This window comes from Myxocyprinus asiaticus, chromosome 29 (assembly GCF_019703515.2).
Source record: "Myxocyprinus asiaticus isolate MX2 ecotype Aquarium Trade chromosome 29, UBuf_Myxa_2, whole genome shotgun sequence".
In the NCBI taxonomy this organism is placed as follows: domain Eukaryota; kingdom Metazoa; phylum Chordata; class Actinopteri; order Cypriniformes; family Catostomidae; genus Myxocyprinus; species Myxocyprinus asiaticus.
The window spans coordinates 6,758,283-6,776,393 of record NC_059372.1 but is presented as its reverse complement, the minus strand read 5'-3'; the positions used below and the strand labels follow the sequence as shown (position 1 = coordinate 6,776,393).

Genomic DNA, 18,111 nt, shown 5'->3' with positions numbered 1-18,111 from the left:
GGGGTGCGTGGTAAGTTGTGTGTGGATAGCGGAGAGCAGCATGAGTCTCCACATGCTGTGAGTCTCCGCGGTGTCATGCACAATGAGCCACGTGACAAGATGCGCAGATTGACTGTCTCAGAAGTGGAGGCAACTGAGACTTGTCCTCCGCCACCCGGACTGAAGTGAGTAACTGCGCCACCACGAGGACCTACTAAGTAGTGGGAATTGGGCATTCCAAACTTTTTTTTTTTATTACTTTTTTCAAATAGTGATGGTGCTGTCTTTTTACATCAGTAATGTCCTGACTATAGATTGTGATCAGCTGAATGCCACTTTGGTGAATTAAAGTACCACTTTCCTTCCAAAACAGCAAAATATGTACATTATTCCAAACTTTTGGCTGCCAGTGTACCTTTTAAAAATTCAAAAAGGTGTGACAACTGCTAAAAGGCTGAATGGCTTTTAAAAAAAGGTGAAGAACTGAGAAGAAACGGTGACCTGTTGCAGGACCTAAATATACAAATTCCCCATTCCATTCATATAAACTTTAACCTAAAATCATAATGTTGATTAAAAAAAACTCCATAGACATGTTATATATCAACTATCCATTTATACAAAGTAAAACAAATTACACAGAAATCCTTAATCACAGGGATTCTCTCTTTCTCTTTGAACTGTCTCACAGTCAGTGGACAGCCCCCTTTTGAAGTCAGAGCAGACAGACATTGTTAGAGATAGACAGAGAGAGGGAGAGGGAGAGGGAGGGAGGAACAAGAGTCCTTCGCTGTTCAAGTTAGTTTAAAATCACACGTGATGGACATGGACAGAATGGCTGGATTACTTTCAGAGAGATCAGCTTCACAAAATAACACATTTACAGAAAGATTTTCTTTTGAAATGGACTACAGAGATCGTGACATCGAAGTTTAACTGGAAAACTGTTGTCCTCTGGTCAAAATGGTACTGTACACATTTGCTGTTTACCATGATAATAAAATGAGATTATATTATACACTACCAGTAAAAAGTTTGGACACACTTGACTGAATGTATGTTACTATTATCTTTTTTTTTTTTTTTTTTAAATGGATCTAGGATTATCTAGACAAATATAAATTGTGCCTTTCTTACAAACTGTCCTCATATGTAATCAGATTTATAATTTTACAAACCAATATAGCTTTCTTAGACACAACAGCATCACTTTTATATCATGTATGAAACTCTTGTTTCTTGATCTGTTTGTTTCTTCATGAAGTGTGATCTGAGGAGAGTAGTGTGTGCGTTTAATCACAATACACAGCTGTGAATCATATCGCGTGTATGACATTCATCTGAGGAAAGTCATACTCCACGTTTCTTATGTGTGCTCTTGAGCGTCTGTCTGCTCTGCTGTGCATCTTTCTCTCAAAAAATGTTTCTTTTATTGAGACAATGAATATATTTAGAATCCTTGGTTGATCTGTGCATCTTACTATATCCGTTAAGACTTTATAAGTCACTGCTACATTGCTAAATGGTTGCTGTGGTGTTCTGAGTGTTTTTAGAGAATTGCTATGCCGTAAGTCAGGTCCACCCCCAAGTCTATATGATATTCTGGTCTCTAGATTTAGCTTGGGCCCCCTCTTCAAATAATAATAAATTGGGTTTTCTTTTTGCCCATTTTATAGCGCGCCTGGCAAAATTTGTCCAAAAAGAGTTGTATCGTATTACTTAGTAAAGTAATAGCACACCTCTCCTCAACAAGCTGCACGATTTGAGGTAGGGATGGGTATTTTCAAGGTATTTTGTTGTCGAGTACTCTGCAAAAGTACCAACACCATAATTCAGAAAACAAGTGGGGAAAGTTGACTTTTTATAAAATGAGCTCTGCCCGTCATCAGATATTTAACTAACATACCAGTCTGATAAGCTTCCGAGTTTCTCGTACCGCTTCGCATTTCCTTTCCACCATAAAAGCAGATCCTTGTCCATTGATACTCAAAGACGCCATCATGTCACTTTCTCTCATGCAATACCTCGACAACACACATCCACAGCACCCCTAATGGACTCAATTGTAACTGCAAGATTTGGTGAGAGATTTAGATGGAAAGTGCAATGTTCAGCTCTCCTCAGGCCAAGCAAATGCAAATAGGTATAGCTGCAGGCCAGAAACATCCAAATGGGGTGGAATCTCCAAAAGAGGGCAGGGTTACTCCAGAAAAGGGGGTTTACTCCAAAAGGGGGTTGCGCCAACTCCGAAATGGGGCGTAACTTCCATTCACAGTTAGGTCTCATCACACTTTAATACTGTTTAGCATCCCATTCAGCTGATGAAAACACGCTGCGTGATCAGGAGGATTACATCTCTGTCTCGCTGTTGCTTGCGTGCTAGTGATTACATGATTCCAATGACATAATGTAAAAAATATTTAAGATTCCACACAATTTCGTGATCAGTAATCAAATAATCAAATTTGTGACATTAACTCATTTTGTACAAAGGGCAGGTTTTCTTTCATTAAAACACTTTCACAAGATGCTCTGTGAAAATTCACATGTAGGATCATGATTATATCATAATCATTGGGTTTTTGGCACAGCCATTGACCAGGAAAATTAAAAATGGCACTCTATGTGAAAAAGTTTGCCGACCCCTGGGTTAGGAGCTCCCTATATCTTTGCTGGTGGTTTGGAGCTACATTTTCTTTAATTTCGCTACATTTTCACCTCTCATCAGGGCTTTGTGAGATTATTAAATTGTAAAGGGCTGCAATTTAATTAATTAAATAAACAGTCTGCTCGCTTCAAAGTTTATTTGCTCTGCTCTGTCCAGTCTATATTAAGTTAGAGCACTATTACAGTGTTTGCAGAGCAGTTCTGTGCTTCACAACTCCATCTCATGCTTAGAGTAGAGGTTTTTATTATCATCTGCGTTGGCAGTATCTCAGTCTCCGCCAGACACGGGTATCATAATAATAATGCAGAATACAAGATGGGGTGTAATTCAAACATCTATTAAATGATTCCTGAGCAAACAGCATTAAAAGTAGCACTTGTAGAGTCCAGAAACATGCGCTCTTCCTCCATTTCTCCTGTCACGAGAGCGTGTGGCCATTACTACACTCCCAGCGGCAACATGTGAAAGCGGAAATAATATTACCAACATCCAACAAAATGAAAAGGAACGTACATTTAATCAATCTAAATAAAATATTTAGATACTATAATATAATGCATTGTTCAATGAAATATAGTAAAATAATTAATGCAAATAATTAAATGAAATGATGACAAACTAACCAAAACTTTCACTTTAAGTTTAATTACACCAGTGGGTTATCAGCTCAACTTCAGTTTGACATTTAAGCCTCGTTTTTAGGACTATCTTATATACAGTAGAGAATAGTTTGTATAAGCCCACTTGTTTTTAAGGCCTAGTCTAAAGAGTAAAATGGAATATTTTGTGTTTAATTATTCAATCAACCAACAGTATTTCTGACAGCAAAAACTAGGCAACAACTATGATATTACCAACAGGGAAATTCAGTTAACAGTGACATCGAGCAGAACGCTTACATAGAACCAGTTTTGACAGAGCTGCTGATTAGATGAAAAGAAATTTGGAGATCGGTATCGGATGTTAAAATCCTGATTGGAGCATCCCTAATATTCAAGTTGACTGGGTTTCAAAAACTAATGATGATGATAATCACAAAATGGACAGAAACAGGTACACGGTGGATGGGTACAATTTGAATATGAAGAACAGTGTTTTTTCATTGTTTCACTGTTTAGATATTTGTTTGTGGGTGAATTGAAAAATTGGCTCTTTTTAAGAGGACTCAAGTGTGAAAACCCCAGTAGCCTTTTGGCAGTTGAATGTGAAAAACATTACCATTTTTTTGTCATAATCGCAGTGCAAATCGCAATCGCAATATTTTTCTAAATAATCGCAATATGACTTTTTGGTCTAAATCATGCAGCCCTACTCTCATCTCTCACTAGATCAGCATTTTACTCCACCGAAAGGAACATACTTTGGAAAGCGATGATGTTAGGAAACTGAAAACAGAGTTTTCAAACAAAAACAGATTAGTCTGGAATGGCCTTTGCATGTAATTTCTGTGCCACTAGCGTCAACAAACGGAATTGCACAAACAGACTCCAGAAAACTCCCCGTCTTTCATTGGTTGTACAAACAGATAGTCTAGCCCCAGATTCACGCCATTGGTTGAGCCAATCTTGCTGTGAACGGGGTGCTCAAACAATCAGAGGAATGTTTTGATAGCACTACAGAGCCACTGTTTTACACGTTTAGGTGAAATCAACCTACAAATGGCTTACTTATAGTTTTCTCTGCATATTAATTGCCAGAAAATTACACACATCAGCGTAAAAAAAACTTTCCCAACAAAGCATCATTTTATAAACCGTAATAAAGCCAAATGCAGCTTCATCATGGTGAATGTGAAGCAAATGGCAGTTTTATACAAGTAGGTATAGCTGCAGACCGGAGGGGGCATCACTTCCACTTACATTTAAGGTTAGGGAAAGGATTAAAACTTTTTTAGGAGAAAAAACTTTGTAATTGAGCAGGCTGAGCATGCACACTCTTATATTCCCTTCTATCACTTAGGATAAAATGTTTATAGTTAATAGGCATTTGTTGCGTGCGTAGAAGTGTTCGTGCATGCACCGTGCTTAGCTTTTTGCCAGACGCCCCATATTTTATACCATACAGGATGCCTAACGTCCCGTATTGAAAGCTACAGTTGTTAATGATCAATTATTTAATTAATTGTACTAGAACTCCTGTTACATGCTTTTGAAAAATGATTTAATAAATGAAAAATACTTTCTAATGAATATTTAAAAATGCAGAAAGGTTTGTGTGAGGGTTAGGTTTATGGGTAGGGGATAGAACCAACACACTCTCATGGCGAAATCGTCAGGATTCGTACGACTTTTCTAAATTTGGCTAATTCGTATGATATCGTGCGACTGCACTTGTTTGAATTCCTATGACTTTCACTACAACCAGTGACGACGCTGGACATCGTTTCCATCTAATTCGTGACAATTACTTGCTTCTGTCACACACAACAGCTTCCGATCATGTTTACACACTCTACTGATTGGTTAAGTTTAGATAAAGGGTTTGGGTAAGGGCATAATATTAATAAGTATGTCCTTAACGCCTCGTGCGCGAAACTCACGCTTCCGCATTAGACATCTGGGAATTTGCAGGTGATGAAGTTGTACGAGTTTATGCGAACAACATCGTGCGAGACCATACGAAATAGCCAACTCGTAAATTATGTACGACTTTTCATGAGATCGGCTTGGATAGAACATATCATTAACTCAGCTTGAAAACAGTAGTAGTCAATGGAAAGTCCCCACCATAATCAAACCTGAATTCCTAGTGTCCAGTTTCTCTCCCGTCAGCGTACACACACTCACACAAAACAGCGGCCTTCATGCAATCATGTGATTTGATGGATGGTCGTGTATATTTCAGCAAGTCCTCTAACAGGCCATCAGCTTCTCATAGGATATAAATGTGGAACGGTCAGAAATATACTTGGTGAATGGGACAACAGGATCCAGTGTCAAAGAAGAAACATGTCCACTCTCAGAAGCTTTCTGTAACTGACATTGATCATTTACTCACATTCGTTCCAAAGCAATATGATTTCCAAACCCTTTCTTTCGGAACACAATAGGAGAAAACTTTAAATATCCCTGTCCCTCTTCTCCACACAACGGCAGTGGATAGTGATTCTGCTTTCAAGCTTCAAAAAGGATGCAAAAGTATCATAAAAGTGGCTTGTGTGTCATATTTCAAGTCTTCCGAAGGCATATGATTTTATGATTTGAAGACTCGAAATTTGAGTCATTTTTCAGTGAAATTATTGAGAATGCATGTTCACGAGAGTGCATGAGAAAAGCTCATTCACTGTGGCTTGCATGTTCACAGGAGGACTTACATGAGGGCGAGTAAATTAATTTTCTGTCCCATCAAGAGCTCTTTTTTGGAGATGATACATTTCAGTCTGGGTTTATTACAGTATGGTATTTCTAAGGCCCTGGTCCATAAATGTACACCCCTATGCTGTGTGTGCAGTATGTGCATTTACATGTACAGTATGTTAACATGCATATGTGTGTGTGCATTCTTGACCCCACTGGACACCTACAGGAATGTCCATTAACCCCAAAGACCCTCACTGCTGAAACAGCAGACCAGCTAAACCAGAGATTGCAGAAGAGGATTTGGTTTTGAAGGTCAGAGGACTCTGTGAATATGATACTGAAATGTCTACAAACTGTGTCAGACATGACCAGTAGACTCATGTCTGTTTGTCTGTGAAACTCAGAACCAAAAAGACTCCAAGGGAGTAAGTTTGGATTTTATGTTTGTAATCAGGAGAGGCAGTTTTGTCCTTTTTAACCAATGATGGGATGGAAATGGTCTTCATCTCTTTCAGTACCAGGTTTTATCTATCATAACATTTTCTTTAAAACTAACTTTCAGACAAGGCTACTTTTAGTTTAAAATACTATGTTTCAAGCATTTTTTTAACACGTTTCATGAGTGTAACACATCTAACATGGCATGTATGGGTTACCGAAAAACATTTTATGTGAACACATTGAAATATTAAGTCCATTTACCTGTGAAAACAGTTTTTTCCTGTTGAATGCATAGTCGTGTACTGGTGTTGTTTATTGCTATTCTTTAGAGACCCACCAGATAGCTTTTTTCAAGACACAATATTTAATAATACCAATAACTGATTATGTACAAAATTGTGAATATCTGTAAAAGAATACTGTTCAAACCAACCAGCCTTTCTCGTTATTTATAATTAGTAGGAGTGCATTTTTAATTGTAGAGATACCATGTTATTTCTCATCTCTTAGTATTGTAGTATTTTCTGTTAAAGTAATAGTTCACCAAAAAATTACAATTCTCTCATTTATTCACTCTCATGCCATCCCAGATGTGTATGACTTTCTTTCTTCTGCTGAACATAAAGATTTTTTAGAAGAATTTCTCAGCTCTGTAAGTCTTCACAATGCAAATGAATGAGTACCAAAATTTTTAAGCTCCAAAAGGACATAAAAGCAGCATAAAATTAATCCATACGACTCCAGTGTTTAAATCTATATCTTCAGAAGAGCTATGATAATTGTGGGTGAGAAACAGATCAACATTTAAGTCCTTTTTTACCATAAATCTCCACTTTAACTTTCACATCCTTTTGTTTTTGGTGATTTGCAGTCTGCGTGCATATCGCCATCTACTGGGCAGGGAAGAGAATTTATAGTAAAAAAGAAACTATTGATCTGTTTCTCACCCACATCTATCATATCACTTCTGAAGATATAGACTGAACCAATGGAGTCTTATGGATTACTTTATGCTGCCTTTCTGTGCTTTTTGGAGATTCGAAATTTTTGGTACCCATTCACTTCCATTGTGAGGACCTACAGAGCTGAGATATTCTTTTAAAAATCTTAATTTGTGTTCAGCAGAAGAAAGAAAGTCATACACACCTGGGATGGCATGAGAGTGAGTAAATGATGTGAGAATTTTCATTTCTGGGAGAACTGTCCCTTTAAAACCTAAACTTGGATCTTTCGGAAGTTTCAGTTTGTTGTTTTCATTGCTCATTTATTCTAGAGTGTGTGTGAAAGCTATGTCATCTTTATGGTCACCTGCTAAACACCATGATTTATGGCAGACTGTCTCTCTGTAGTTTGTCTTAAAGGCTATTTGTGTGTTCCTATTTACAAGCTTTTGAGACAAATGTTTGTAATTGGTATACTGGATTCAGGTGGACTATAGACTATTCCTCTTATCCGTATCAAGTACTATTTAGGTCTAAATGTTCTTAATATCATTTTTATTTCTATGGTGAATTTTACAGTGAGAGGCTGTTTGTGTGGTACAAACAATATGTCCATAACACATATAAATTATGTTTATTTTATATACAATATAATGTGTTATTATAAGGCATAATATGTATAATACTGTATATCTGTGTTTTTTCAGAATCCAGACTCCCTTGATGCATCCATCCAGAGCTGTCTGTGTGTCCTCTACCCGCCATTTGAGGTCACTGCCCCGATTGTCCTCAGCCAGCTCTTCCAGGTCATTGATGGTCATTACCACGGAGACGCCCTCCGGTGTCTGACCGACTTCCTCATACCTGCCAGATGTCTTCTGGAGAGCGTGCAGCAGACAGCCTGTGTGAGTATTTGGGAAAAATGAAAAAATAAACAGCTGCAGGAATGATAACATACAGTTCGGGACACTCAGAAAGTCGCTGTGGATCAAACTAAATCTATTGGATTAGTAATCAAAATAACAGAGATATGTGAAAAATGATTTATGGTCTAGGGCCAAAGTTTCATAACCTGTTTTTATTAGTGTATGTTTAAAAAAAGTGGTTCAGAATTAAGAGCTTTTTCATTTTGTAAAGATGGAGTATCTCTTTTTTATTAATACATCTAAAATGTATAAGAAAGGGGGTAAGAAAAATAAATGCAATTTAAGGGACAAATTTATTTTCCATAACCCACTGGCAAATAGTTGTTGTTGTTGTTGTTGTTGTTGTTTTCTTGTTATAAGCATAAACCTCACTAAATTTTGTTTTCTGTAAAAACAGGACTTCATATTTTATGTCATTGTGCCTGTCAAGTAAATGTCACCTGCTCCATCATTTGTCAGAAGTGTCCGAAGCATGAGTCGCGCTGACAGTAAATGGATGTCCCGTTCCATTTTGTGATGCATGCGCTGGCAATACTCCTGCCAACAGGGCAAATAAAATGGTTTAGAACGTTTGCTTTGTCCAATGCACACAGCCTCAAGCCGTTGCCACGCGTCGCATCAACGGACGCGCACCGTGTCCGCAAGGTGTTAGAATATTATCGTGGCAAGTTTTGCTTTCTGCAATTGTTTTAAAATCTTGATATGCTGACTTGTGTTGAAACATAACAACACAAATCTGTGTGTCCTTAACAGGCTCCGTACTCCAAGAAGGTGTTCTGCTGTTCTGGCTGGCCTTTGTGTTTACACAATCGTATTGTGGTCCAGCTTGCTACTATTAACCCTCTGCTGCTCAGACCAGGAGACTTCTACCTGCAGGTTGTACCTTTTGGGAACCAGGCCACCCATATCGTGGTCCAGAGCCTTCTTGACGAGGGGGAACGTGAACTAGAGGAGCAACCAATATCGGAGACTTCCTACGCCAGTATCTTCACCGAGAACTGGCTCAGGGACCTCAATGCAGGACGACATGGAACACCTCTCACACGTTGCGTCCTCAAAACAGAGCAGGGTGTAGTCAAGGTTCCCTGGGAAGAAGTGGCCAACCCTGAATTTGTAGAGAAGCATCAGAGTATGGCCTCTTCTGCACCTTCAAACCAAGAAGATTCGTCGTGTTTATCCCACCAACAGGGTACAACTACAACCCCTTCGACTTTCTCAGTTGAGACACGAATTTGTCCAGCAAGGGATGGTATAGCTGTGTCTTTATGTTTGGTAGAAAGCAGCAGTAGTTCCAGACACAGTGAGATGGATTTAACTCAGCCTGGGATGCGACCGGTTGGTTGGGTATCTCCAAACACATGGGACAGCAGAAGAAAGAGCAGTTTTGCCTGCGATCGTGATGACCTACTGGACCTAACCAAAGAAACTCAAGGATACTCAAGGACATGGACTCAATCTTCAGACCGAGCAGGTACCTCAAGTTCTAATGGTGCTGTCCGGGACCGTACAGCTTCTGTACGTACTGTAAGGTTTGCAGAGGAACCCTGTGCCCCATGCATGCAGAAGAAACACGGACAAGGAACCAAAGTTCATGTGTGTCGGTATAGAAAGTCCTACATAGAGGCACAGGAGAAACCCATTAACCCCAAAGAAAGACCTGAACTTCCTCTTCATCTTCCTGATTCTAGAACCCTTAATAGACCTGCTCTGGAAACTGGTTGTGACTCCTTGGAGAAATGTCAGCAAAGCAACAGCATTGGTGACTGCTCGAGTGGAGGGTATATGCAATGGATCCAGAACATTTCTCAGGAAAGGACAGATAGCCGTAAAGGAAAACTCAGTTTTATTCCACCTGTGGTTGAGACTTCCGAAAAATGTCACATTGTTGTCCAAGGACAAACAAACGATATAGATAGAAACAGCTACATAGAAATGAACCCAAGGCTTCATGTGGTGCCAGGGAAGAAGACCACAGCTTTTAGACTTGTGTCTCCGAAGATTAACAGAAGACTACAGAAGCAAGGTTTGGAATAGGCTTTCATTTGGGCCAGTGGCTTTGCATGATGCTAAACTTATAAAGGAATAAGAACTTAAAGGGATACTCAAAAATGAAAAATCACCATTTTCTCACATGTTGTTCCAAACCCCTGTAACTTCCTAATTTCCAAGGAACACAAAAGTGTCCATTCAATGCGGCTATCAAGCTCTAAGCAGGACAAAAAAATATATATAAGTCCATACAACTTGTCTGCTATAGGAAAGCGGGTGGTAAACCTAATCTTATTACAATGAGATGTTTGTGTAAATTTTTTATTGATAATGGCAGCCGTTAATCATCAAATGATGGAAACGAGAGTTATAACCCGGCATATATCCAGGTGGGCGGTGTAGTCAAACATACTTTCAACATCTAAAGAGATGATACAGGTGTCTGGATCACAGTAGTGGAGTGATGCTGTACTTTCCAGATCATGGTGGTCTGCTATCCTCTACTATATTGCGCTGAGAACAACCCTGCAAAAACAGAATTGCGCCATGCAGATTTTGTGGCCACGCTTGCGCTGTTGCCTGATCTCCTTAATATCTTCAGCGAACTGGGGACTATCCCAGCACAGACAGTGCATGAAAATAAACAGCACTTTTATCAGACACAATTCATTCTTGTTGAATTCACCCCTAAGTGTTCTAAAGCCATACAATAGCCATTGGTTCTCGCTATCATATGGGTAAGATAGAAAGACATACAGGTTTGGAACAAAATGATGGTGAGTAAAGGATGACAATGTTTATTTTTGGGTAAACTATCCCTTTAAATTGAGGGAAAGATCAATTTGAGATCAAATATGTTTCATATATTACTTATAGACATGATATTTCAAAGTCCTCATGATAATCTCATTAGAATGTCAAAGATACAAGCAAAAAAATCTCTTTGAACATGTTTAATGCATGTTGACGGTATTATTCCTTTGAAGATGGCCCTAAGGACCCGAAAACTCTGCCCCCTGCTGTTACTGGACCACAGATAAATATTTTAGACACCTCAGCCACAACTAAGTTAAACACACAAACTGAAACAGAGATGCAACAATCCAGATCTTCTACACCTCCTTCATTTAAAGCAGATGGCCTCTTTCACTCAGGAATGTGTCTAACAGGTAAAAACAAAAAGCCAGTTAACCATTTGACAATGACCATTTCTGGTGATCAGTTATTCCATTTTTAAAAAGCCAGTTTATATGGTGAAGCAATGTAAAGCTCCAGTTATTTAGCTGATTCTGAATATATCATATATTACTTTCACACGTTAGAAACTACAAAATGAACTGAATATTTATCATACCAAATGAATAGACAGCAATAACCTGATCTGTCTTCTCCAGGTGGTCAGGATCGGTCATGCAGGGCAGTTCTGGAGATTTATGGAGATCATCAGGTCTGGGGTTCTGCTCTGATTTCCAGCCAGGAGCTCTGCAAACTACTACTGTATCTCCATACCATCACCAGGTATAACATCTCACCTGAACACATTTACACTCACTTGGTGATGCTCACTAGAGACTCATAAACTGGCCAATATTCAACATCCTTGTCAGGAATAAGGTATGCAAACAACTAGTAGAGCATGGCACTAGCAAAACCAGTAACACCATTAGTTAATGATTCATTAAAACAAATGCTGATACAGCCAAAGTACTGCCTAAAAAGTCATGACTAATTTATCATTAATGACCATCATTGGACTTTATAAAAGCTGTTTATTTAATATCGGTTTCCAAAAACATTGCCTCACTAAAGAAAAGAAAAAAAAAACAGGGATGCAGAGATAGAAAAGAGATAAACAAAATATCACATATATATGAATGAATCATTAACTAATGGTTTGCAAAGATATAATTATGTTATGACTTTATTTGTTGAGGCACATGACTATTAACTCATCATTAAGTAATTGTTGTAATTAACACATTAATTTGCAGTAATAATGCAGTAATTAAGCATGTATTAATGCATATTAGTGCACCGTATTGGGTAGAAGTTCAAATACTTGGCTTTGGCTCATTGTGGTAATTAACACATTAATTAACACTATTAGTTCATATAATAAGATGTTAGGGAATTAATCCAAAATGACACATTTAATTAATAGCAATTCATATATGACTTAATATACAGGTGCATCTCAATAAATTAGAATGTCGTGGAAAAGTTCATTTATTTCAGTAATTCAACTCAAATTGTGAAACTCGTGTATTAAATAAATTCAATGCACACAGACTGAAGTAGTTTAAGTCTTTGGTTCTTTTAATTGTGATGATTTTGGCTCACATTTAACAAAAACCCACCAATTCACTATCTCAAAAAATTAGAATATGGTGACATGCCAATCAGCTAATCAACTCAAAACACCTGCAAAGGTTTCCTGAGCCTTCAAAATGGTCTCTCAGTTTGGTTCACTAGGCTACACAATCATGGGGAAGACTGCTGATCTGACAGTTGTCCAGAAGACAATCATATACACCCTTCACAAGGAGGGTAAGCCACAAACATTCATTGCCAAAGAAGCTGGCTGTTCACAGAGTGCTGTATCCAAGCATGTTAACAGAAAGTTGAGTGGAAGGAAAAAGTGTGGAAGAAAAAGATGCACAACCAACCGAGAGAACCGCAGCCTTATGATTGTCAAGCAAAATCGATTCAAGAATTTGGGTGAACTTCACAAGGAATGGACTGAGGCTGGGGTCAAGGCATCAAGAGCCACCACACACAGACATGTCAAGGAATTTGGCTACAGTTGTCGTATTCCTCTTGTTAAGCCACTCCTGAACCACAGACAACGTCAAAGGCGTCTTACCTGGGCTAAGGAGAAGAAGAACTGGACTGTTGCCCAGTGGTCCAAAGTCCTCTTTTCAGATGAGAGCAAGTTTTGTATTTCATTTGGAAATCAAGGTCCTAGAGTCTGGAGGAAGGGTGGAGAAGCTCATAGCCCAAGTTGCTTGAAGTCCAGTGTTAAGTTTCCACAGTCTGTGATGATTTGGGGTGCAATGTCATCTGCTGGTGTTGGTCCATTGTGTTTTTTGAAAACCAAAGTCACTGCACCCGTTTACCAAGAAATTTTGGAGCACTTCATGCTTCCTTCTGCTGACCAGCTTTTTAAAGATGCTGATTTCATTTTCCAGCAGGATTTGGCACCTGCCCACACTGCCAAAAGCACCAAAAGTTGGTTAAATGACCATGGTGTTGGTGTGCTTGACTGGCCAGCAAACTCACTAGACCTGAACCCCATAGAGAATCTATGGGGTATTGTCAAGAGGAAAATGAGAAACAAGAGACCAAAAAATACAGATGAGCTGAAGGCCACTGTTAAAGAAACCTGGGCTTCCATACCACCTCAGCAGTGCCACAAACTGATCACCTCCATGCCACGCCGAATTGAGGCAGTAATTAAAGCAAAAGGAGCCCCTACCAAGTATTGAGTACATATACAGTAAATGAACATACTTTCCAGAAGGCCAACAATTCACTAAAAATGTTTTTTTTTTATGATGTATTCTAATTTTTTGAGATAGTGAATTGGTGGGTTTTTGTTAAATGTGAGCCAAAATCATCACAATTAAAAGAACCAAAGACTTAAACTACTTCAGTCTGTGTGCACTGAATTTATTTAATACACGAGTTTCACAATTTGAGTTGAATTACTGAAATAAATTAACTTTTCCACGACATTCTAATTTATTGAGATGCACCTGTATATTAATCAGACATACTTTTTATTAGTTGCTGATGTGGCAATCATTAATGAATGGCTTAGTTAATCATGAGGCATACATTAACTCAATATTATCTGTGCATTAGTTAAGCATGAATTAATGCTTATTAATGCACTCGTATTGTAAAGTGTTACCGCAAAACCAAAGTTCAAGGGTTCGAATCCCAAAGATAAACACAAACTGCTAAAATGTAATCCTTGAATGAAGTCACTTTGGATAAAAGTCTATGCCACATGTGTAAATGTGATGTTAATTGTATGATTTATAGGAAAGATATAAAAGATCTTGGGTTGACGGTTGTGCTTGATGCACGGAAGAAGCCGGTTCACCCAGAGTTCACCAAAGCTCTCCTGATGGTGCAGGTGAGTACGGCCACATTCCCTCCAGATTCCCAATTTATACTAAACAAGAACTCACTAAATAGGTACTGATGGACAGTTTTCACATATTTACTGAAGGTTTTCCGTAATATTTGTGAAGTGTTTTTGAGTTAATGCTGTGTGTGTGAGGACCTCTTTGTCTGCTAAATCTTGAGTGTTTCTTCACAGGAACACAACCCTCACATTGTGCACTGGGCCCTAATGCTGGTTAATAAGGACAGCAGCTACAGTCATGAGAAAAGGCCTGGTATAACGGTCAGAATTTTTTTTTATCTACTTACATACACCTGGCTTCAGTAGTTTTCTTTGTAACAAAGCGAATGTTTACCTTCTCACCAAAATACAACTTTGCAATGTTTTTATAGCTATAAAACCATTTCTAACAGACTGTGTTCTTAACCCTGAATAGATGGAAATTGTGACCTCATTCAAAGCTCTTTATAAAATAGTGGACGCCAGTCAACTGACTGCAGCCCTACAGGGGTCATTACCTTACGATCATGCTGACTGGCTACAAATCCATCAGGTACATTATTGTGTAAATATAAAAAATATATAAATTAGTGCATTTACATGCACAATAATACTCTGTTAAACTACCAAAAAAACAGCGTGTTAAAAAAATCAGACAATGCAAGAAGACTGTGTTTAAATCATCGGGTTATTCTCTGCTTTTGACGTCAAAATGTAAACTGCCATGTGCAGTTGCGCATTGGATAAGCTGGTAAAAACAGCTGGAAAACTGTTTACATGCAGAGCGAATTTGGGGTAATTGGCAAGAATTTGTGTGTGGCGATTATTTTGTGTGTACGCCATATATGACCTTACCCCATTGAAGGGAAACCATTGTTGAATGTCCTTCCGTCATGACCTTACACGAGCATAATCGGCGTAAGAACTTGCATGTAAACATTTGCAATGTTTTTAACCAATCTGGCCTCTAAAAGTCATTAAATGTTCTTATGTATATTTTGCTAAATTAATTTTTTTGGTGTTATACTAAACCAAACAACTTTCTTTAATAATTTGGTTCTCAAATGGTTGTGCTTCAGTACCAAAATGTTACATTAGACATCAAGTGGCGACCCAACACAGTACCAAAATGTTTTATCATACAACATAAATGTTCTTAAAGGGATAGTTCATCATAAACTGAAAATTCTCTGATTATTTACTCACCTTCATGCCATTCCAGATGTGTATGCATTTCTTTCTTCTGCTGAACACAAACGAAGATTTTTAGAAGAATATTTCAGCTCTGTATGTCCATACAATGCAAGTGATCAATATTTAAGTCCTTTTTACTATCAATCTCCACTTTAACTTTCTTCTTTTTTTGTTTTTGGTGATTTGCATTCTTTGTGCATATTGCCACCTACTGGGCAGGGAGTAGAATTTATAGTAAAAAAGGACTTAAATACTGATCATTTTCTCAACCACACCTATCATATCGCTTCTGAAGATATGGATTTAACCACTGGAGTCGTATGGATTAATTTTATGCTGCCCTTATGTGCTTTTTGGAGCTTCAAAGTTCTAGCCACCATTCACTTGCATTGCATGGACCTACAGAGCTGAGATGTTCTTCTAAAAATCTGCGTTTATGTTCAGCGGAAGGAAGAAAGTCACACATCTGCCATGGCATGGGGGTGAATAAATGATGAGAGAATTTAAATTTTTGGGTGAACTATCCCTTTAAAATCAAACATTGAATTGCATTGTTATTTCTACTTTATGCGACCCTATGAGAACAAACCTTTTTGGGGTTGCGGCCCACCAGTTGAAAACCACTGCTCTAATAACTGCATTTCTGTATACGCATGCAATAATTAACATATTTTGCCTTGCAGAAACTCTATCCGTTTGTATCAGACCTGCAAGACGCTTCAGCCCTGCTATCAGGAGCTATAAGGAAACTGGAAGGTGTTCATAAAATCGACACAGTGCAGGTAATTGTTAAACATTGTTTTCTGCTCTTAAATTAAATTCTCTCCTACCCCCAAATTATTCTCAAAAGAGAATAAAAAATGTATGGCCCTTATTAAAAGATGCACAAATCTACTGTGAATAATGGGAGTTCAGAAATGGTAATCACTTCCTGTGTTTGTTAATCAGGATGTCCAGCAGTGCATTATAGAACAGAAAGCCCTGATGAAGGATGTGCTGGAAGACACCGGATTGGTGGCCTTGCAAAGAGGAGGTGGAGCCATGTTGGCGAGGCTGAGACAGGAAACTGATGTGAGGTCACAGCATTGTGAGCAGAGCCGGTAACTACACACACACCAAACACACACTACGCTACTTACATATTACATCAGAGGTTGTGGAAACTGAAAATTCTCAGTAGTTTACCACATTTTAAAAACATTGATGGATAAATCAAAACACTTTCCATTACTTTGAAATTTAAAGGGATAGTTCACCCAAAAATGAAAATTCTCTCATCATTTACTCAACCTCATGCCATCCCAGATGTGTATGACTTTTGTTCTTCAGCAGATTACAAATGAAGATTTTTAGAAAAATATCTCAGCTCTGCAGGTCCATACAATGCAAGTGAATGGTTGTTTCCAAAAGGGAAATTTTGAAAGTCCAAAAAGCACATAAAGGCAGCATAAAAGTAATCCATATGACTCCAGTGGTTAAATCCATGTCTTCCGAAGTGATATGATAGGTGTGGGTGAGAAACAAATCTTTTTGACTTTTTAACTATAAATTCTCCTCCTTGCCCAGTAAGTGGTGATATGCACAAAGCATGCAAATTGCTACAAACAAAAGAAAAAGAATGTGAAAGTGAAAGTGGAGATTGATCATAAAAAAGGACTTGGATATTGATCTGTTTCTCACCCACACCTATCATATCTCTTCTGAAGACATGGATTTAACTACTAGAGTCACGTGGATTACTTTTACGCTGCCTTCAAAATTTTTGTACCCAATTCACTTGTATTGTATGGACCTACAGAGCTGAGAAATTCTTCTAAAAATCTTAATTTGTGTTCTGCAGAAGAAAGAAAGTCATACATATCTGGGATGGCATGAGGGTGAGTAAATGATGAGAGAATTTTTTATTTTTGGGTGAACAATCCCTTTAACATCATATGGTATCTCTCTACTGAAAACAGACCAGGAGTGAGACGCAAGATTCCAAGTGTATTCCAATAGCACAATTCAGAATAACTAGAAAAGGACAAAAATCCACAACACAGTGCTTTAAAAACAGATGACTGTGTAACGCAACCTCTTTACACAATTAATTACGTACTTGGTTGTATCCAGATAAAGAAAGCACATTTGCATTTACACCTGGCATTTAATGTGGTCAAGTGCTATTCGATTGCCATCCAATCTCTGAAAACGCATGCTTATGCCAGGTCTAAATGGGGCCTAATATGTTTGAAGTATACTCTATATTAAATGTTATGAGGTGCCTGGCATATTTTAATGCAGTATCAATACGTATTTTCCCTTCAGCGAGGTGATAGATACAGTGACTGATGTGTACCATGCACTAGAGGAGCAAGTACATGTGCTGGCCAGGAAGTCCAACATGTCTTTGCAGCACCTGGACTTCCTGTTACAGCTCAGAGAAATGGAGTCCAGATTCACCGAGGTACAACAACAGACCTACCTGTACACACCAAACATAAGAGTAGCCAAACACACACATACACAAACACAAAAACCTTTAAAGACTACAACACATGTT

The 18,111-nt window shown here is 38.3% G+C and overlaps 1 protein-coding gene across 1 annotated transcript in view; it reads left to right on the top strand.

Moving 5' to 3' along the window:
- Positions 1–864: 864 nt before the first annotated feature.
- si:dkey-65j6.2 (pleckstrin homology domain-containing family G member 4B) overlaps positions 865–18,111 on the top strand; it is a 34,402-nt gene continuing 17,155 nt past the window's right edge. Inside the window, exons 1-11 of the mRNA XM_051661178.1 lie at positions 865–945; positions 8,036–8,233; positions 9,008–10,277; positions 11,230–11,412; positions 11,638–11,761; positions 14,291–14,384; positions 14,571–14,657; positions 14,812–14,928; positions 16,253–16,351; positions 16,518–16,669; positions 17,877–18,015. Of these exons, the coding sequence (XP_051517138.1) occupies positions 943–945; positions 8,036–8,233; positions 9,008–10,277; positions 11,230–11,412; positions 11,638–11,761; positions 14,291–14,384; positions 14,571–14,657; positions 14,812–14,928; positions 16,253–16,351; positions 16,518–16,669; positions 17,877–18,015 (2,466 nt within the window). The 5' untranslated portion in view covers positions 865–942. The remainder of the gene's footprint in view (positions 946–8,035; positions 8,234–9,007; positions 10,278–11,229; positions 11,413–11,637; positions 11,762–14,290; positions 14,385–14,570; positions 14,658–14,811; positions 14,929–16,252; positions 16,352–16,517; positions 16,670–17,876; positions 18,016–18,111) is intronic.